The 22,974-nt window shown below is 38.9% G+C and overlaps 1 protein-coding gene across 1 annotated transcript; it reads left to right on the forward strand.

Moving 5' to 3' along the window:
- Positions 1 to 1,505: 1,505 nt before the first annotated feature.
- fem1b (fem-1 homolog b) lies at positions 1,506 to 13,752 on the forward strand. Its single transcript, XM_030136711.1, has 2 exons — positions 1,506 to 2,234; positions 8,662 to 13,752. The coding sequence occupies exons 1-2, from the start codon at positions 1,987 to 1,989 to the stop codon at positions 10,295 to 10,297; spliced, it is 1,884 nt and encodes a 627-aa protein (XP_029992571.1). The 5' UTR covers positions 1,506 to 1,986; the 3' UTR covers positions 10,298 to 13,752.
- The last annotated feature ends 9,222 nt before the right edge of the window (positions 13,753 to 22,974 follow it).

The following is a 22,974-nucleotide window of genomic DNA, read 5'->3' on the forward strand; positions in this document are numbered from 1 at the left end:
CTTCATTCATTTATTTTCCAAACTGCATAGTCCTTGAAAGTGTCACTAGGGTGCATTGTACACCCTTGATGTGATGCGAATTCATCACACAGCCCAGCAGACTAACCAACAGAAAACAGCTGATCCCACAACAGGGTCAAAAATAGGTCCTCAGGATTGTCCCCTGCACCTACATTCCAGAAGACCTGAGTCTCCTCTGCAGGTAGACTCTGCTCTGGCCTTTCCTGTCCAGCTTGTTGTGATATGATATGATATGATATGATATGATATGATATGATATGATATGATATGATATGATATGATATGATATGATATGATATGATATGATATGATGTGATATGATATGATATGAGTCCACTATTTCACTGTCCATCACCTGGATGTTCACTGGTGTCAGGGAGAAGAGTCTGCTCCTGCTTTTTGGTGTGTCCTGGATTGATCTGGGGGCAATAATGGGTACTGTTTAAAGCTCTGGACACTGTTACCGCTATCATTCAGGTTGTTTTCAACAGCTGAGGTACCTCCCTAGCTTTAATGCTCAAACCGAAGATGTACTCCACCATCCTGCACAGCTGGTCTGCACAAGATATAAGGAGCTGATGCCATCTGGACCTGTAGTCTTTTGTCTCTTGATATTGGTGAGCTCATTGTTGAGAAGGACAGATTGTAACAGGGGGGGCTTTGTGTTGTAGAGTGTAATAGGGGGGCTTCTGGTAGGAGAAGCAATGTGGGGTAGCTGTCAGCTGAAGGTTATGTAGTGGAGGTGGAGGTGGGGGTGTGGCAGCAAACAGAATGTACATGTGTACAGAACGGGGTAGCTGCAGCAGTGATGGCTGGGCAGGGAGAGGGATAAGTGACCTAAATTAAGTGCCCCCCCCCCTTCTGTTTCAGCTGAACCTCCATCATCCCACTGTGGCTGTCCCTCCCTGATCTTCCTTCTCAGCTCCTTCTGCAAAACCTCCAGGTCCACCTTGTTTCCTGATTTAAAGACCATTTCTCTCTCTTTGAGGATAACCTTAATGTCAGGATTAATCCATAACTTGTTGGAGAAACTGTGTACAGTCCTTGCAGATATGAAGTTCTACACACAGAAGTTGCAGTTTGTTATATGATGTGTTACACTGTGTCCTGACCACGAAGATCAAGTTTTTCAGAGCTGCTGAATATCAACACCCTGTAACCACTGTAACTACCTGTAAAACAACTGACCAAAAATAAAATAATAGAAAAGTAAAAAAAAAAAAAAAAAAAAAAAAAAGAATATAGATAGATAGATAGATAGATAGATAGATAGATAGATAGATAGATAGATAGATAGATAGATAGATAGATAGATATTCTTTTTTTTATTTTTATTATTTTACTTTTCTATTATTTTATATATGATGTTGTTATTATTACTAAAAAAAATTCTCTTTTTAATACGGGACCCGAGGACGCTACCAATGTGGAACACAAATCTGCTATACTATGTTCCGATCGGAAACATTTTAGTGTCGAACCTGGACTTCCGGCAAGTCACCAGATACCAAGGGGAGAAAGTGCTTGTGTTTATTTTTTATTTTTTTCAAAGTCTTCCGCGGTTCTCAAACTGGTGGATCAAAATACTCCCGGATTGTCAGTTAAACAGTATATAACAAGGTGGCTTTTTAATGTTCGTAAGTTTTGAGCCAGCAGTTGACCCACTGATGACCAACTCGCTAACGTTAGCCAACGGAGCTAACCGGCTAGCTTGCTCAGCTGACGCCTGATCATCCGTAGACAGAAACGCAGAACTCTGACGGTTAATACCGGACAGTTCACCAGTAAGACCACCCGGGCGAGCACTGTAACGTTTCTTCTGTGGCCGTTAAGAAGAAAACACCCCTTTCATGTGAGCGCCGGGGCTTGTTTCGATATTTTAATGGGAGGCGCCTTGCTTTGGAGTGGACATTGCGGACGTCACTTGCGGAAAAAGCGGGGATCCTGGCTACCTGTCGGGCTCAGATGGAGTCTCTGGCAGGGTACGTGTACAAGGCAGCCAGCGAGGGTCGAGTCCTGACCCTGGCCGCACTGCTTCTCAACCACTCTGAGGAGGAGACCCAGTACCTGCTGAGCTATGTCACCCAACTCTCCGGGCAAAGGTCCACTCCTCTGATCATCGCAGCCCGGAATGGCCACGACAAAGTGGTCCGGCTGCTCCTGGACCACTACAGAGTGGACACCGAACAGACTGGCACGGTCCGCTTTGACGGGTGAGTCACAGGACATCCGTGCGTAGCCGTAATACTGTTATTACCTGTATAGAACACAAATATAAATGTGTTCCTCACTACTACTACTAGTACTACTATAAATAATAATAATAGCAACTAAAAAAATAATGCTATGTATAAATGTCATACAAAATCCAAAATTAAGTATAGGCTACCTCTACATAATTCACCTAAAACATTGCTACAGATAATGAGTACACGTGACAACTGAAAAAACAAGAGGATTTTGCTTTTTGATCAAGAATATTACATTAAACTCTTCATTTGGTGTGTATTTCAATGAAAATAATAATCATAGACACCGTTTTTTTTCACTGTTTATAATGTACTGGCCACTTTGCAATACAAAAAGTGAACAATATGTCTTGCAATGAAATGTGTCTCGGTGATGGCTATTCAATTCAGTGTTTGATAAAACTGTACAGAATATTCTGGTTTTTGGTCTTATTCTGACAAAGACAACACTCCTAATAAGCTGCTTATATAGAGCCATGCACACCCCAAAGGTCTTTTCAGCTTTTCTAGTAACAGATGTTCCACAGCCTCCCTATTTTGTTCCTTCAAACACTTATCTTGTAAAGGCTAATTAGCTCATATTTGCTTAAATCCAAAAACCTGTTGATATCGTCTTTCATAAAGTTTAAATGTTGGTCTGTTTCTTACTCTGATTGAAATTGCAGATATTTTTGGACCATCCATCTCTTCCAGAGAAAATTTTTAGTTGTTTTTTGGATCAAACTGTTCTGGGGACTTTGTGATAGTAACTACACATTGGTGAACAGCCCCTAAGAACTGTTTAAAGTTTCACCACCATTGGGAGCCATGAAGTGGTATAATGTGGCTGTCAATGTCACACACAGATTACAATACATTACTGTGTATTAAAGGAGCTGTATGTTGGACTTCATTTTAAAATGTTCAGAAATTACCTCAAAAGTCAATATTGGAGTGTTTAGAAAACATCAGGGTATTGTATTGCAGAGCTATGAAGTGAATCTCTTCACGTTCATGAGTGACACGTCACTGTGACTGTATGAACAGTTTGAGGCAGTAGGTCATCACTCTTCTGGTGTCTCATGATGATGAAAACTAACCCTGGGACTGAGGAGAAGAAAAATCAAAAAATGTGACACAGCTCTAGAGTAAAAGAATTAAGTTTGATGCTGAAACAGCAACATTATTTATACATCGATGTGTTTGATTATGATACTTATGAAGGTATAAAGTTGTCAGGTGATGTTATCATGATATGAGCCACAGTTCAGACCGTACTGTGACAGTTCTGACCTTGGCTGTGTAATTTGAGACAGATCTAGTTTAGCTCTTGAACACAAACCAAGACACCATAACTTTATGCAGAGGTACCCCCACCATATTGAAAGAAAGAACAAAAGATGTCTTAGACAATGGTGCCATATGTTGCTGCATGTCAAATATAGTCACAAATCAAAAATGACAAAAACAAACATAAAACATTCAGTCAGTCAGTCCGTTGTCACAGTGCTAAAATAACCAAACACAAATTGTTATGAAATCAGATGTGTCTTTGATCAATCCCTGGTAAAAGTAATGGGCATATGAATAAGAATAAAACAATAAATACATTAACAATAAAAGCACATGCAGTAAAGCCAGCAAGTAAATAAAGATTAAAAAACAAAACAAAAAAAGAAATAATGACTATATAAAACATTAAATAATTCCACTTAAAGTGCCATTAGAATTGGGCTCAAGAACTATCAAACAAAGTTGGTATCGTATTTATTAGTACCATGGAAGTTTGGAGGAAAGAATGCTTGTTGCTTTTAGTTTTGTATTTGCTTGCTCTGAAGCGTTTCGCTGAGGTTAATAACTCATACTCACACTAAAGGATATTTGATGGGTCTTTTACAATTCTGTGAGCCTATGACAATTCATATTCATATTGTTTCGAGTGTCTGGTAATCCTTGATTCCTAATAGTTTCATAGCAATTATAAATGATAAATAATAGTGTGGTATTAGTATCCATGTAAACCCACTTATTCCTATCATACCTATCAATGGAACAGAGGCCATAATTCAGGATAAAGTTGAACCGCGTTGTTATAAAGTGAAGATTGGACTAAATATTAACAACAGCATTCATATAGAACAGTCAGTGTATGACATCAGTAGTCAGTAATATGTAACGTATTGGGCAAGAAACATCTTTAGCATTCCTCAAGATAATGATTTATAATAAGCAAAGATATTATGGACAGCACAGTGTTTAGGAGTGGATCTTTGTTTTTAGTGTTTATACTGTAGGTATTTCTCACGTTTTATCAAGTTGGGTGACTTTGATTTAAAGGTGTTCTGTAGAAACATATTTTAAATAGTTATTTTAACAAGAATATATTGAATAAAATATTAGTTTTATATATTAGGAACAATGTTTCAGGATGCACTAGTATTAAATATAATCAGTTAGATCCTAGTATTAGATATTAGCTGTTTGTGAAGCTGTTAGCCATTTCTCTTGTAGACCTTACCCAAACAGTGATGATGGGGGGAGTGATGTTACCAGGTTTTACCAGAGTAGTACTGTATATCAAAACACATCAGTGTGTATCAAAGCCCACCAGTGTTGATACGTCAACGTGACATATCAACATTTAAGATCTACAGATTGATTCAATTAGTGCAATGTGTAGCTATCAAGGAAACAATCCACCTTAAAACCTGTCGGTAGCCTTTGAGTCACACAATCAGTGGAGACATTGCAAAGTCAGCCAGAGCATTAATTTGCATACAGAGTGGAGGAGTGGCATGTAAATACTCAACACACACTGGTGACCCATTTTGGTGCTGGGTGTGAACAGGGTCTCAGCACTACTGTAGATTTGAAAGATAATGGGTTTGTCCTGACACCATCCCCCATGAAACCATCCATGTTTCAATCTCTCCATCTCCTGCCCCCACCACAGCAAAGACCTAGTCGTTTCTCTCCACACCACCCACCTTAGAAGCCCCCATCCTCCACCGTTAACACAATACATTGATCCCAGAGAGAGTTGTTTACAGGATACTAGAAGGTAGATCCTCCACAAGGCAGCTCAACAAGACCATCTTTGGTCCTGAAATACTGCTCCAATCAGCTGTTTCTAGAGTTGAGATATTTTTAACATCTCTTCTGGACTGACTGCAGTTATACCTCAGAGTCAGTAGGTCTTTGAACAGCTCTTCTACAGGACAAGTTCTTCCAGTCATTTCTTTCGTGGCTGTAAAGAAGGAGATGCTGTTTTCTTGTGAGCACTTTGGCTGAGGCGCCTTACTTTGGCGTGGACATTGTAGATGTTGGTGGTAAAGAAGGCAGAGGTCCTGACTACCTGCCGGGCTCAGATGGAATCCTTGGCAGCCTTTGTGTACAAGGCAGCCCATGAGGGTCGAGTCCTGACCCTGGCTGCTCTGCTGCTAAACCATACTGAGGATAAGGTCCAGTATCTGCTGAACTATGTGACTCGGCTCCCCAGGCAGAAATCTACTCCTCTCGTCATCGCAGCCCAGAATGGACATGACAAAGTGGTCCAGCTTCTTTTGGACCAGTACAAAGTAGACATTGAACAGACAGGCAAGGTTCAGTTCAACAAGTAAGTTACATAAACTATACTGTCACATGTAGCTGTTGTAATATCTTTTACATCAATGTCTTTATTACGGGTGTAGCATATCATAAAATTCACGTTCTGCATCAGATTGCAGTTTTTGAGTCTCGGATCAGGAAATAGGATGACAGATATACATCTCTATGTTAATTTTGAAGTTTTGCCCTTTCGTTTTTTGGGGACAATTTTGCAAAAACCTCTATGAAATTCATGATTTCTTGCAAAGACTTGGGCATTAAAATACTTTTAGTGTTAGCATTCAGAGGCAATGGGCTGTTGAAATGAGAGACACAAATATTAGCCTGTATTATTTGTCCAAAAGTCTAATTTGATTATTTCAATTTTTTTTCTAAGAACAATCATTTGCTGACTTTTAAAGATAAAATATCTAACATTTTTCATTTGTGTTTGTAAGTAAATTGTTCAAACATTGCCTCTCCTGCCTGCTCTACTAACCAGGGACGGAGCGTTGGCGGTTGAATAGTTAAACAGTGGTCATGGAGCACAAATATATGCCTTACATCATTGCAGAACTCAGTGGGAAATGTTCTAAAGTGAATACAACCATATCACATCCTTGTGTGTTGTTGCTGACAGTCTCAGACAGTGTGCACTTACTAGAGCTTTGTCTCAGACAGAACTGCATCACACTGAGTAAAAAGAGAAGGAAGCTTTATGCACTTTATTTTCATTTTGTTCCACTTGTATGTTATGTACCCCAGGAGGAAGGGCTTCTACTTTGGTAGAGACTAATGGGGATCCCTAAATAAAGAAATAAAGAAATATATTGCAGTTACTTCCTACAATTGCAAACTCACTGTGCAGAGGATGATGCACAGAAACAGTGAAAACTTTAAGAAAAGAGATGGAAAGAGAGAAAGTATTTACTGGTCAGATATGTTTTCCTTACATAAATTTAAATGAAAATGATGTGTCGCAGACTAAATCCCACATTATTGATGATGGACATGGAATGATCCCTCGCATGTGTCTGTTGATCTTGCACTTACTCCAGGATTTTTCTTATTAAACTCAGTGGAAGGGTAGAACCATAACCAAGTAATACCTCATAAAACGTTTGCACAGACCCTAACCCTAACGCTAACCTGAAGACCCACACAACCCCAAGGCAGGCAGAAAAGATTCCTAACCCTTCCTACTACAGACACAAACATCCTCAAACATTTATTACTACTCACCAGGTTTCAAGACACAAAATGAGGCAGAAGGGATACTATCCTGGTGTGTCATACCTTAAACTGGCTCAAGCTTTTACAGTAAAATTTAGACAGACATCAACTTGTTGGATGTTTTGAAGAAAAATTAATAAACAATCTAATTCACTTCTAATTGGTGTATTAAGCAATTTACACCGGCAAGTAGTACTTTTGTCAGTTCAATGTAATGCCTCAACTGAGATTGACCAGGTACAGTGCTTGTTAGAATATGGCCTTATCCATGAAGTTTTGAGTCACTGTTTATGGTCCTTAAACAATGTTTATATCCTTATCAAGGGGCAATGACTTCAAGTCATGACAATGTGGAATTATTGTAGTGTTGTTGTACAGCTTACAATGACTAGAATTGGCTCCAAAAAGACCTGGCTATATGCCATTGAACTTCTCTTAAAGGTCAATGCATTTGTTCCAAGAGTCCTTCCAGTATGATCATTTTTATGTGGAAACTCCAGTGAGTGATGTGGTGGTCCATATTTAAATTCTTTCTCCATTAATAAGATTTCCGGACTTTCAATATTTTGGTCCATTTAATAAAACATGTTTTTCCCTGACAAGTGTTGTTGGGTAAATAGGCGACACCAAAAGTAAAATTACAATGCTTTATGAAGTTAAACATTTACTCGGTCAGTAAGCTACAATTTAGGATTAACTCATGTCTGGTCTCAGGCACCGCTTATGCTGCCCATTTTGTCCAAATATGGTCACTTCTGGCTCCAAAAAGCCAGAAGTGACGGCTAAAAATCACAAACTGCTGGCTTCAAAACAACAATTCAGAGACCAGTGGTTAATGCCATGTTTCCTTCATTTGCTAACTGAACACAGTCTAAGCTCCTTAACACATTTTTGTCTATTATACGTGTATTATATATTATCACACAGTATGTAAAAGCCTGCTGAGCAATGAACCGTTTCTGATTTTGAGTTCTGACTTAACTGAGGGGCCCTGCACATCCTCTGTAAGCCTGCGTCTTGTTTTTATAACCCAAATTGCAGCTCTTTATAGAAAAACACAAACATGGATCTGTTTTAATTGGGTTGTCAACTGTTAGAGTAGAATATTTATCATTAATATGGTATATAAATTCATTTTCAAACATTCAAGAGAAGCACAAGACAAAATGACATAAAAGAACAATTAGAATTTGAATAGTTTCATGTGTCTGGTAGTTGGTGTTGTCATGTATATAAGATCACTTGTCATTGTCAGTGATGTTGTTTTGATGTGTGTTTTAATGAGATTACCTTTATGGAGGGCTTTATTATGAGGTCTGTTATTCCAAACACAGATGGCAGTGTTGGCTGTTATCGTACATTCTGTAAACAGACCTCAATCGTGTCACTTCTATGTCTCTTGTAACCTAAAGTAGGTCATTGTCACTTCCTGTGTATCAGATAAGAATCCTGATTCGTTAGACGTATGCGGTAAAACAAGTACAGCCTGAGATTAAGATAAATTGTGCAGTAAAAGCCTCAACGGTTTCAAAGAAAGCTGAAGCTGCTGTATTTGTTGACATGCTATCTCTGTCTCCTGTGTGTTCTGCAGCTATGTCATTGACGGGGCCACGGCTCTGTGGTGTGCTGCAGGAGCTGGACACTTTGAGGTGGTGCGTCTGCTAGTAAGTCATCATGCCAATGTTAACCACACTACCATCACCAACTCCACTCCTCTGCGGGCCGCCTGCTTCGATGGGCGCCTGGATATCGTCCGCTACCTGGTGGAAAACAAGGCTGACATCAGCATCACAAATAAATACAACAACACCTGTCTGATGATCGCAGCCTATAAGGGCCACACAGATGTTGTAAAGTTTCTGCTGGAGCAGGGAGCGAACCTTAATGCCAAGGCTCACTGTGGAGCCACTGCCCTTCACTTTGCTGCAGAGGCAGGACATCTTGACATTGTCAAACAGCTTGTGAGCAGCAAGGCTGCCATGGTGGTGAACGGACATGGAATGACTCCACTGAAGGTGGCAGCAGAAAGTTGTAAAGCCGATGTGGTGGAGCTGCTGCTGCAGCACAATGATTGTGATCCACATAGCCGTATTGAGGCTTTGGAGTTGCTCGGTGCATCATTTGCTAACGACCGGGAAAATTATGACATCCAGAAAACTTACCAATATCTGCACATGGCCATGACGGAGCGCTATCAAGACTCAGAGAACGTCATCGCCAAGGAGCTGCTCCCACCCATCGAAGCATATGGAAGACGCAGTGAGTGCAGAACACTGGAAGAGCTGGAGGCCATCCGAGTTGACCGAGACGCCCTTCACATGGAAGGGCTAATGATACGAGAGCGCATTCTGGGCTCCGACAATATTGATGTATCACATCCCATCATATATCGCGGTGCTGTTTATGCCGACAACATGGAGTTTGAACAGTGCATCAAACTCTGGCTTCATGCGCTTCGCCTGCGGCAGAAGGGTAACCGAAACACACACAAGGACCTGTTGCGTTTTGCTCAAGTGTTCTCGCAGATGGTCCACCTGAAGGAGCAGGTGTTGGCCTCAGCTGTCGAGCAGGTGCTGAGCTGCAGCGTGTTGGAGATTCAGCGCAGCACAACTCGAGTAGAGACGGCGTCTGATGCTGAACTGCCACAGGCCATGGACAATTATGAATCCAACGTTTTCACCTTCCTTTACTTGGCCTGTATCTCCACTAAAACTACCTGCAGCGATGAAGACCGTGCCCGTATTAACAAACACATCTACAACCTGATCCAGCTAGACCCGCGCTCACGTGAAGGCTCCTCGCTGCTTCACCTGGCCATCAGCTCCAGCACGCCAGTCGATGACTTCCACACTAACGACGTGTGCAGCTTCCCCAACGCCCAGGTCACCAAGCTGCTGCTGGACTGCGGAGCACAGGTCAACGCTGTCGATCATGAGGGCAACACCCCCCTGCACGTCATCGTCCAGTACAACCGGCCAATCAGTGACTTCCTGACATTGCACGCCATCATTATCAATCTGGTGGAGGCCGGTGCCCACACGGACATGACCAATAAGCAGAAGAAGACTCCGCTGGACAAAAGCACCACTGGTGTGTCTGAGATCCTGCTGAAGACGCAGATGAAGATGAGCCTCAAATGCCTGGCAGCACGCGCAGTCCGACAGCACCAGATCACCTACCGCAACCAGATCCCCAAAACGCTGGAGGAGTTTGTGGAGTTCCACTGAAATGAGTGAAAGACATGATCCAAGGATAGACTGTTGTTGTTTTTAAAGATTTCTTATAATTTTCTAACAAATCAAACGGTGCTGAGGAGGAAGGTGTGCAGTACTACAACTTTTTGAACATTTTTATAAAAATGTGGGTTGCTTTTTTCTATTTTAAGTATTAATTGCTAATTACCAGCACCCACCGTTGGCCGTCCGTCTGTCTCTGTCTGTTTGCATTTTTGTGTCTGATTGTTGCTACAAAATATTCAGAGGAAACGTCAGCTTTTGGCTCAAACAGCAGCTCAGCTCAGTCAGACGCACAGAGAGAGGACAGCGGAGATGCTGCTTCTTGATTTGCCTTAGCTCCGTGTCAGCTAGCTGTCATGAACACCATGTAACTGTGGGTCTACAGTTCGTGTGAGCGAGTGAATGCAGTGGAAGGAGGAGAATGAATGAGTGCCTATGAGAAGATATCCGTTCCATGCTTTTATCCCACAGATTATTTGAAGTTTTTTTTTTTTTCTTTACTGCAACAACACCAGTGGAATAGGAAAGAACGGAGGTAGACGAGGGTCATAGGACAGACTGCTGGACAGAAGTTACACCAATAAACACTTGGTGTACTTGGAAAATTGATTGTGTACACTATAAAGCCAAAAAAAGGGATTCACCAGTTTTTAGATTTTGGACAAATGCAGATATATTTTGATTTTAGTATGAACTTATTTTAGTCTTATATCTTTGAACCCTGTCAGCCCTACTGTCTTCCAACGAGCTAAAACTCAGTCGTCAAATTTATGAACTGACCTTTAAAGAAATACAGTAGATAAACATTAAACACTGCCATCAGTAAATGTCATCTCATTTGTCCGTAGCTAGATAGATCAATAAAATCAATATTGGACTGTGACATACAGTCAGTATCAACAGATCTCTAGCAAAAAGTAAGTGGACGTTGTTGTAGAATTGTTTATCTGGGTCTGTATTTATGATTTTGATTAAATAATTTTGTTGACTTTAATAAAACAGTAAATAGTCATATTTTAGATCATTGTTTCCAGAATGTGGACTTACTTTCCACCAACTCAAAGCTTTTATTAGTTCAGGGTCAGTATCAGGGCTGGTTCTAACTTGGTTCAATTTGCAAACCTCCTAAGAACCAGTTTTTCTGCACCATAAAGTCACGTCACTGTGTGTTTCCACGTTCTTAGCAAGTTCACATTTGTACTGAAGCTCCAGGGTTTTTTTCTCATTTTTTCCCCTCCTAAACACTACACTAGCTCTGTTTTTTTTTTTTTTTAAATGGTTGTTTTACTTGGTCTTGTTGGTCACTATAACCCCCTACCCTCACTCCTTAATACAACCATTGTTGATTCTAGACCAGCACAGTGTTTCTGCTTTTCTGGAACTGGTTTTCCTTTTCAAGAGCCACTCCTTTGGCTTTCAAAGAACAAACATCTGGTGCTGAGATTAGGCACCAGCTCTGATCTGACCCTTGAACTGTTTTGGTGGAGGAAAAAAAGGGGGTTAAGGTGATTGTTATTCTGTAAGTTAATTAAGTGATTGTCTGTCTGAGAAGGGAAAACCACTGCCACTCTCCTAGAATACATGCTTACACCCTGAGACGAGGCAAAAATCTGTCGACAGCATGAATGAAGGATTTCTGTTCTGACAAATCACAATCCAGATTTCTCCAGGTCAGGATATGAGTCTGATTGTTGACACAGAGGACTTTTCGGTATTTTAACATGGCAGTGATTCTGTTCAGTTTTTGTTTTCAACTGTGTGTTTGCTGAGACACTGGAAGTGTTCACACTTTTTTTCCATGTTTCAGATAGAAGGATTACAAGCTCCACTGAGAGCTGATTAAACTTTACCAGCCGTGGTCTTACAAACCACCGTCAAAGCCCATGAAACACGCTACAGTCAAAGAGGAAATAAGGCCATATCACTCAGTGGCAGTTTCTCAGTGGGGTTTCCCAGCTGAAATGACGGTAAAATAAATGTTTCCCACAGAGTTTTCATTTCGGGGATAACAAGGTTTTTCCTACAGTACAAAACATGGGGAGTTGAGTTCTGGCCGTCGCAAGAGGCTCATTAGTTCGCCACCAAATGGATGTAACAGCAGAAGATGAGCATGAATGCCCTTTTTCTGATTTAAAAAAAAAAAATAGGAGGAATACTTTATTTATACCCAATGGAAATTTGTAAGACCCACAGCTGTATGGATTAACCGTTTCTGCTGGAGTCTGGGAATGAGGCGGCTGATACATTCAAGACTTGATTAACACAGTCATGTAAGACCGAAGAAATGTATTAAACAAAACACTGTAAAATAAATCACAAGGCTGGTCACATATTACATACAACCCCATGTGTGGTGTGTGAGTCGACGCCACCATCAAGTTTTTTCAGAGCTCCTCCTGTCTTCAATCAGACACATCCCCTCAAGATCGTTTGTTTGGAGGTTTTCACATAACAGCTCAGCCTCAGAGAAATAATAAGTAATCAGCAAAATGAATATGTGACGCCTACGGTGATTAATCTATTTTTTATTTATTCAGATTTTTTCACATTTCAATTAGCACCCTTTAGCAAATTTCACTTCAGTGCCCTTCAGAGTCAGATGCTGATGTTTGGGAAACCCTGGAAGAAAAAGTCTCCATTAAGAAAACATTTGGTTTAATTTGTGTCTTTTTTTTTTTTCTCTTCCATGTTCATTATTAAGATTCAGTTCTTGATTAAAAACCACATCAACACGTGATTTTAGATGTTAATGTGCTGTACACAGCTCTAACGTGGCGAGTGTTTACCTGACGACATGACTCACTGCCTTCTGAAATGGTTAAACATGAAACACAGATATTTAAGCTGTTTCGTTGCAGATATGAATGGATGATGAATCTGCACAATTAGAGTCTTTCACGTGCCTCTTAATGCCTATTAGCATTTCAAGGCATGTAAATGTTTGTTTAGCAGTTATATGTTGAATGGTTTTGTTATTTAATCAGAAAAATGTGTTGTTTTTTTTGTGTTTATTTTTGTCCCAGATGTGTAATTTTTCTGCCAACATGCAAAAACAATATTGATCCCTCTCATCGGTGACCGTACCTGTCCAGCAGTTCTCAGAGTTCAGTATTTGGTTAATTATATATTTTTTTCTAACCACATGAGGGCCATGTTGGGGTTGACGGTGGTGTGTGCTTGGGGTGATATAATAATGTGCCATTTAGAGTGCTAAGTTTATTTTTTAACATTTTCAGAGGTTTTATTTAACGCTACAGGAGCCTTTGTGTTATGATGACGAACTCAAACTTCTCAACTCCAGACATTTTTATTACCTGTATTTCTGTGGGTTGGCTGAAATAAACCCAAAGATTGTCCATATGTCTGGAAAACTTCAAAGATGTCATCTATTATGTCCATCCCACAGAATGAATGCTGTTGGATTAAAAGTCTCCTGTCTACATTAACCTTGGTTCTGTCTCTTTTTTTAAAATTTATTTTCCACAAATTTATATCAAGCAGAACACTGTTGTAGTCTTAAATTAAATTAAATTAGACTACTAATCTAATAGGTCTGTGTTTCATAAACGCTGCTTTTGCATTATATCAGGACACAACTTCAGTTTGTAAAGCACTTGTGTCTCTGGCTGTACTGAAAGTTTCCAACAGGAATGAATTGTTTTCAACATGATGTAAGTTTCTTCTAGACATTGCAGCTACCGTCTCGTTCCACAGAAATCCCACTGCAATTATCACACATTTAATATTAAATCTGGTCTACATCTCCCAACCTCTCATGCTCCCCAGTGGAGGGTCTCTTTTGTGCTCTTGCAGCATTTTTATGCCTTAATGCACAAAGTCAACTTGGTACAACAGCTTAAACCCAGAGGAATAAACTTTAGTTACAAGACTTTTTATTTTTATGCAACTTTTAACTCCTCCTATTTTGCCTTTATAAAATCTTATGTTCTATTATCTTATTTTTAGTTTTTGTAATTTTATATTTGCACTATTCTTATTTTGCAAAGTATTGTTTTTTTTCATTAATTTTGTTGCACCGACTCTTAATTTAATTGTACACACGACAATAAAGGCTTTTCTACTGTATTCTCAGGGTTCCTACAGGTTTCTACAAGTTAAATTTAAGCCCACTTGGAACAGAATTTAATGCCCATTTCACAGTCTATTTCGTGGCCTTATGTGTGACTCCTAGAATTTAGGAAAATGTATTTATTTAGTCCAACACCTTGATTCCCATTTGTTCTGAGTTGAACTGATTTCTTGCACAGGTACAGTGAACTTCAAACACATTCCCCTCCCCTTTTATCAAACAGGTCCAGAATGATCTTTTCTCCAACCAGGTGTTTGCCCCAAGTGGAGGAGTTTAAGTACCTTGGGGTCTTGTTCACGAGTGAGGGAAGGATGGAGCGTAAGACTGACTGACGGGTCGGTGCAGCGTCTGCAGTGATGTGGTCGTTGTATTGGTCTGTCGTGGTGAAGAAGCAGCTGAGCTGAAAGGCAAAGCTCTCGATTTACCGGTCAATCTATGTTCCTACCCTCACCTACTGTCATGAGCTTTGGGTCATGACCGAAAGGACAAGATTCCGGATACAAGCGGTCGAAATGAGTTTCCTCCGCAGGGTGGCTGGGCGCACCCTTAGGGATAGGGTGAGGAGCTCAGCCACCAGGGAGGAGCTCAGAGTAGAACCGCTGCTCCTCCACATCGAGAGGGGCCAGCTCAGGTGGCTCGGGCATCTGTTTCGGATGCCTCCCTGGGGGGGGGCGGTGTTCTGGGCATGTCCCGCTGGGAGGAGACCTTGGGGAAGACCTAGGACACGCTGGAGAGACTATGTCTCTGGGCTGGCCTAGGAACGCCTCTGGGTCCCCCCGGAAGAGCTGGCGGAGGAGTCTGGGGAGAGGGAAGTCTGGGCATCCCTGCTTAGACTGTTACCCCTGTGACCTGACTCTGGATAAAGCGGACGATAATGGGTGGATGGATGGATGGGTTGAAATGGGTGGAACTGAGTACAATAACGTTACCTTCTTTGTAGCTTGGAAATTTAGCCAACACATTTAAACACTACAGTGAAAAAGTTTATGGCAACATAACTTGAGACCTACCATATCAAATTTAATACCTTTTAAAGATGTTTTTAAGGTATTAAATGCAGATTTGTAAATTCAAGACTTCAGACGTTCTAAGACCCCACAGGAACCCTGCATTCTAATCTATTTCCTCGTCATAGTACAGCCATCATCTTAGGAGTGACAGAGATAAGCTGTTGTTAAAGCTAAAACTGATCATGCAGACTGACAACAGTGTCAGTAAAGGTTAATTCTAATTAGGGCTGTGTATTGGCAAGAATCTGGCAATACGATACAAATCATAATACTAGAATCACGATACAATATATCACAATACTGTGGGGGTTTTTTTGTTTTTTTTCTCCAAGATTTTTAAGATTTTTTAAATGATTTTTATTATCATTTATTCATTTTACATTCATTTATTCATGTATATTTTTAAGATTTTTATGTATTTTTAAGATTTTTTCCTGGAAGAACTGAATTACACCAGAAATATGTACAAATACTAAACACATTTTTATTTGATCAAAACAGGATCTAATGTTATATCACAAAATCTTCCTGGGTTCAAACTTAAATTATGTTTTACAGACATTACAGTTTAAGATCCTGTTCAAATGTTTGTATTCTATTAGTTCAGAACTAACATCATAACATTATTTTTGTACGATCCCAACAAAGAAACTAGCATCTGCTTCTCAAACAGTAAAAAGTGCTTTTAGGATGCTTCAAATAACCATTATTTAATAAAATAGTGTTAAGTTATAATAAGTAAGATAAAAACAATAACAAGGCAAAAATCAACCTCCACCATGTCTTCATTTGAATAAATACCTAAAAATATTGATACAGTACTTTTAAATATTGATAGAGTATTGTGAAATGAAATATCGCGATATATTGCAGAACCGATATTTTCTAACACCCCTAATCCTAACATGTTAATAAAAGGGATCAGATCTGAAAGCAAAAGGCGGTCAGATGACGATCAGAACACACAGCTCATCCATTTCTCAGTTTTAATCCAATATAGAAATGAACATATAAAACTTGCATTTGAAAGGATACATCCACAGACAGCGGCATCTCACATCAGTATTAATACAAACAAACTGTAGAAACAACAGCTTCATCATAAACATTAATGCCACTATCCTTATTGATCATACATTTGTGTATTTACAGAGTTCAAGTTTGATTTTATACAACAAAAGTGCATCAGCTAAAGATGTGGAAATCAGGTACAATAATAAGAGTTCTAAAATGAATGTACAATTTCCATTATTATTTAAAAAAAAAAAAAAAAAGGAAAATACAAATGATCAGCCATCATAGGTAGTTTTGTGTTGTCTAGTTTCAGTTTGGCTTTGAAACGTTTGATCTGTGGCGTTATGAGAAAATAACAACTTCGTTCAAGCTTCAAAACAGAAACCTGTCACACACGTCAAACTGGTTTTCTCACTGAACTGACATTATGTCTAGTTCCTCTGGCACAAAGTATTTAGATGTAGAGTCAAACAACAGCACTGATATTCTACAGACAACCTAATTTAGTGTTAAACCTTATGGACCCCTCAGGCATTTTAGTACATTTTTGTCCTTTTTCATTTTTTTTTTTTTTTTTTTTTTAGTAATCATTACAGTTTATGGCAGGAAGTTTTGCAAAACTGTTACTTTTTAGACATATTTTTGAATCTATTATACACTACTGACACTTTTTGCAACCTCTGGAGCCCCTCCAGCTAAAACTGCACATGTAAAAACCTGCTATAAAATCATCATATATATATATTTTAAGCTTTTTTCTATATAAATCCTTGAACCATTTCAGCTCTGCTCAAAACTAATGTTCAATAATTCATTCATTCATTCATTTTCTGAACCCGCTTTATCCTCACTAGGGTCACGGGGGTCGCTTGGAGCCTATCCCAGCTACATAGGGGCGAAGGCGGGGTACACCCTGGACAAGTCGCCAGTTCATCGCAGGGCTGAACATATAGAGACAAACAATCACTCTCACATTCACACCTATGGGCAATTTAGATTAACCAATTAACCTATTAGTGCATGTTTTTGGATTGTGGGAGGAAGCCGGAGGACCCGGAGAGAACCCACGCAGACACGGGGAGAACACGCAAACTCCACACAGAAAGGTCCCACCCCCCGTCAACTGGTGTTGGAATCGAACCCAGGACCTTCTTGCTGTGAGGCACGAGTGCCGTGGCCGTGGGGTAATGTTCAATAATTTTCAGGATTTTAACCCTTTAAATGCCAGTTTGAATCCATGAAGACACTTTATTTATTTTTTAACCCTTTCATGCATCGTGGTCACTACAGTGGACAGCTGTTCTCGTGTATATTCATGGATTTTGTTGTTTTAGTTCCATATCAGCCAACACAGTGGACGCTCACCCTGAAAAAATCTAAATCTTACCAAGTGTATTTTTCTTATTTCTAGTCCAAATATCTCATCACACTTAAAATAAGACATAATCACCTAAAGAGTAACTTTTCAGTGAGATACAAGAACTTATTTTTAGACAACAGATCTGGAAAATCTGATTTCAAGTAATTTTACCAAAATAATTTTCACTTGTTCCACTGGCAGATTTTTTTTGCTTGAATTAAGCAAAAAAAAAAAAATGTTACTCTTTAGGTGGTTGTCTTATTTTAAGTGTGATGAGATATTTTAACTAGAAATGAGAAAAATACACTTGGTAAGATTTAGATTTTTGCAGTGCATGCATCATCCCATATACAGCAATTCATACAGTTACTCTAACTTTGCTGTTCTTGATAAACCTGATCTGCACTAACATGTTTGAGTGAAAAACAATTGTTATTGTTATTAAACTGTAATTAACAGGGTTTTTTTTTTTAAACTTTTTTTTTTTTTGCATATTATCGCCATGAAGTGAGTAATGACTAGTATTAGTGTATGTTAAAATGTGAGAAAACATCAGATTATCTGCATTAAAAATTTTTTCATTTCATAGTTTTCACAGTTTATCAATAAATACGTTTCTTTGCTTCAAAAATTTAAAGCATGGTGTCCAGCTGAGTGGACATTTTTGCAACTCCATGAAAAATAGGTTCATAAAAACAACTTCTATCACATTGTTTTTTAATGCCTCGAGGAATAAAAACAGTCAGGAAAAAAAATCTTGATTACGGCTCTCACAATTCATGCATGAAAGGGTTAATGTAAACAAACAACAGAAAATATGAGATACTTTACATATAGTACATGGATGTGGCACTGTTATATATCGTTGCTGTCCGGTGGAAACCTCTTATGTTCAAAGCAGTTATTTTTCAGGGAACTGAAAAATGATGTTTAATCTAAATAAATGAATGGAGTTAAGAGCTGTAGTTTTCAACACTTTTCATTGCTTAAATATTTCTAATATCATCAGGCCAATGTGAAGACTGACCAATAGAATGATTTTATGACAAAAAAAAATAAAGTAATGGTCTCTATATGTTCTGCCCTGTGATGAATTGGCGTCTTGACCAGGGTGTACCCCGCCTTCATCCCTATGTAGCTGGGATGGGCTCCTAGTGACCCCTGTGACCCCTGTGACCCCTGTGACCCTAGTGAGGATAAAGCGGGTTCAGAAAATGAATGAATGAATAAATGTCTCGGAGCTATCTGTGTTAATGATGCTGCAAAAAGAGGTGTTAAGGACATCCAAGATGATGCCAATGCAGCCGTGGATGGTGCCCATAGAGGGAACATGGTTCCCACAGAATCAAACTACCAGAGTTTCTTAAGAATGAAATGGAAGAGAAACTACAGAGCGAGTAATATCTGAATAAACTGTGAAATGCACATGTATAAAAGTATGTCCAGATTATCAGAACCATGTCATCATTAAAGTCTGTGACTTATGCAACCTTAAGTCTTGTATTTAGCCATATTATTGAAGTGTTAGGCTGTATTTGTCTTTAACTAAAACCTGTATTTTGCTGAAAAGGGGGTTAAGAAAATAGACACTGTGTTCAGCTAGATCTACTGTTCTGAACTTCTTTCTAGTTCAAGTTTTTAGCCTGTAATTGAGTTATCTTATCGAAAAATCGCCTTATTTTCACTAATATATCACCTGATACAATAACCTATGAAGATGATATTACAGGGACGCTGTAAAATACCAGAAAAAGCAGTTTGTTGACACTTCAGACCTCATTATTAGAGAGGCAGATATCTGGCTGCAGATGTTTTATCTGACGCACTTTTGCCTACATTTCATGAGCACTTTTTGAGTTGACTTTGGAAGGTTTGACTTGTCTATGTGCTTTTTATGTATGGAAGTCTGTCTGTAACTATTTAATGTACTGCTGCCCATCTTGGCCAGGACACTTTTGAAAAACAGATTCTTAATCTCAATGAGGTTTTCCTGGTTAAATAAAGGTAAAATTAAAAAAAATTAAAAAACAAAAATTATATGTGATTTTCTGGGGTAAAATGAGTGTTTTTTGATGAGCCCTTCATACTTTGTGGTGGGGGGGGCTCAAACGTTGACAGATTTTGCTGAAATTTTTTTGGGGGTGCTATTATCCCGTTGGAGATTAACTGGTTTAAATAACACCGTGATCTGAAGAGAAAAGTGATTTGTGAGACGCCCTATGGACTTACAAGGTTTCTGCCTGACAGCGACAATATCAGTCTTGGACACGTTGAAGATGATCAATAACACTGATTTCATTGCATTAGTAGTTTTTGTTCGGTGCAGGACCCTCATAGTGAAAATGTCTAAGACTTTCACTGAAACCACTTTTTTTTTTTTCTTACATGAAAATACTAATACAATGAACTACAATGATCTAACTTTTTTGTGCTAGCCCACCAGCTGATAGACTATGACAACAGTGACATAATATATTCAAACTGGCACTGAAAGGGTTAAAATCCAGAAAATAATTGAACATTTGGTTGTTTTGAGCAAAGCTGAAATGGTTTAAGAGACTTATACAGAAAAAAATATTGATATTTGTTGATTTTCTAGCAGTTTTATAACATACATTTTTATCTTGAGGGTCCCCAGAGGGTAGTAAATAAGAGGGATTCACAAGGGTTAAACTTCAAACATGAATGATTCAGTCTATCAACCCATATAAACAAAACTAAAATTAAAGACTATTTATCTGTTTATTCCTCTTTTTTTGTCTCCCTGTTCTATATTGGATCACATGTATGAAATTCTCTGATCAGTTAGTGAACACATGCTGGGTTTCTATAGTCTTATAAAATGAAATAATCTGAATTCAGGACTTAAAGTGTCATTAAACTGCAGTGGTTCTTTAGTATCAATGGGCAAAGGTTTTATAATGACCATTTAAGATTTTATAATTCAGCTGTTCCATTTAGTCTAGTTTATATTTAGTCTAATATGGACTGAGAGGAGAGAGCTGCATAAATAAGGTGAGTATTATCAAATTATAGCATTTTTTCTCCTGATTTTGGCTCCTTCAGTGTTAAATATGATTGTAACATTAGTTGCTTTTCCACTGACCCTCAAATCCCGCAAATATAACTTGCGCATAAAAATTTATGACAATTTCGCCAAAAGTCAAATTTTTGGTTACAATTTTTTTCGCTGGCAAACAGTATATCACGCAAAACTGCAATGGAAAGACCTTTTTTCGCAACTAGAGTCACGTGAATAAAAAACACGGATGTCGACGGACGTTACAACAAGCGAAGAAGAAGAAGAAACATGTCACCAGGAAAACCAATTTTTTTAAATTTAGTACGCGATAGAGGGATAATATATAATAATAATGAATATATCTGTAAATCAACACCATATTTACGTTCTTCGCCATGTTTATAGAATGACCTCTTGTGTCATCTCGCGATAATAAACAATTCATCGCATTTGTGATTTAATGGAAAAACCGACATTACGCACTTCTGTTTTTTCAACATTTAGTAAATATCGGTAAAGTTTTGCGCAGACATCCAATGGAAAAGCGACTAGTGACTTAAAAATAGATTGAATTCAGATGCCTGCTGACTAAAATGTTTTAGAGTCAGATTTTAAGAAAAAAAACAAAAAAAACAAAGCTGCTGTTCAAATGCCTCCTATACCAAGTATTTACATCATCACCAAACATTGAGAGCAGCAGAATTGAGCATGAAATTGTTCAGAAATCTATTTTCTTGGACTTGCACAGAGCAGTGAAGTTCTAGTTTCTCTCTGCCTGCAATAATAAAAGTTATTATAATTAACTGTATTTACTCCATGTGATATGAAGTCCTATGTCGTCGCTGCCTTGGTTCATCTCAGTCAGCTCACATGGACCCTCTGCACTGCAAAAATCTAAATCTTACCAAGTGTATTTTTCTCATTTCTAGTCAAAATATCTCATCACACTTGAAATGAGACATAATCACCTAAAGAGTAACTTTTCAGTGAGATACAAGAACTTATTTTTAGACAATAGATGTTAAGATAATGTTAATAGATATTGGCTGATTTATTTATTTTTTATTTTTTGCTTGAATTAAGCAAAAAAAAAAAAATCTGCCAATGGAACAAGTAAATATATTCCAACAAAGGCCCACCATAATAATAATAATGGATTAGATTTATATATATAGCGCTTTTCTATGAACGCATACTCAAAGCGCACACAGTGGATCCATTATTCATTCACTCTCACATCCTCCCTCTGGTGGTGGTAAACTACATATGTAGCCACAGCTGCCCTGGGGCAGACTGACGGAAGCGTAACTGCCAATCTGCGCCTACAGCCCCTTCCGACCACCACTGAGCATTCACACACCAGTGAGCAGCACTGGAGGCAAGGGGGGTGAAGTGTCTTGCCCAAGGACACAACAGCACATGGACAGAGCGGGATTTGAACTGCCAACCTTTCGGTTATTGGACAACCCGCTCTACCAACTGAGCCATGGCCGCCTATAACAGCTGCCCACCCTTCTCTGGAAAAAGAAATCTGGTACCTGCTGAACTGAAGAAAAGGGAGAAAAGGTACCAGATGGGTAATCTAGGATCAAATGTTCTCCAGTGAAAGCCCTGACTGCACATCTTTGAAATAAGACTAGGCAATAAAGAAATCAGCAAAAACGTTTTACCCATTTTTCAGTGTCAAATGAACTTGACCTTGTCTAAAATCATGTGACCTTCACCTGTACATGATTTGAGACCTTCATAAACGACAGTAGCATCCCCCAAAACCTCTAATATGACATTTGCATGAGCAAATATGGCAGAACTAACCGACAAATGCATGATTTTCCATTGAAAAATGGGTTTTCTGCATTCGGCTGACAGGCACCCTAAAGATGGCGGTGTGTGTGTGTGTGTGTGTGTGTGTGGGGGGGGGGGTCTAAAACTTTATGAATTGGACTGAAATTTTTTTGGGGAGTTGCTAATACATAAGAGATTAACTGGTCAAATTAAGAGCTTGATTGGAAAAGAAATCCCAAAAATGGGATGCCCTAATACCCTTGGCAAGATTTTGTTTTTTGCAGTGTGTTAGTTCAGTTCACATCCAGCTGGGATCCCCTACTTATTCATCATTTCCACACTGTTGGTTTTTATTAATTTTGATGAATAATATAAACAATAGAGAAG

Source organism: Sphaeramia orbicularis, chromosome 6 (genome assembly GCF_902148855.1).
Source record: "Sphaeramia orbicularis chromosome 6, fSphaOr1.1, whole genome shotgun sequence".
Taxonomy (NCBI): domain Eukaryota; kingdom Metazoa; phylum Chordata; class Actinopteri; order Kurtiformes; family Apogonidae; genus Sphaeramia; species Sphaeramia orbicularis.

Coding starts and splice junctions, on each gene's coding strand:
- fem1b (XM_030136711.1), top strand. CDS start 1,987: ATGGAGTCTCTGGCAGGGTACGTGTACAAGGCAGCCAGCGAGGGTCGA. Junction 2,235..8,661: donor GGCACGGTCCGCTTTGACGG/GTGAGTCACAGG, acceptor TGTGTTCTGCAG/CTATGTCATTGACGGGGCCA.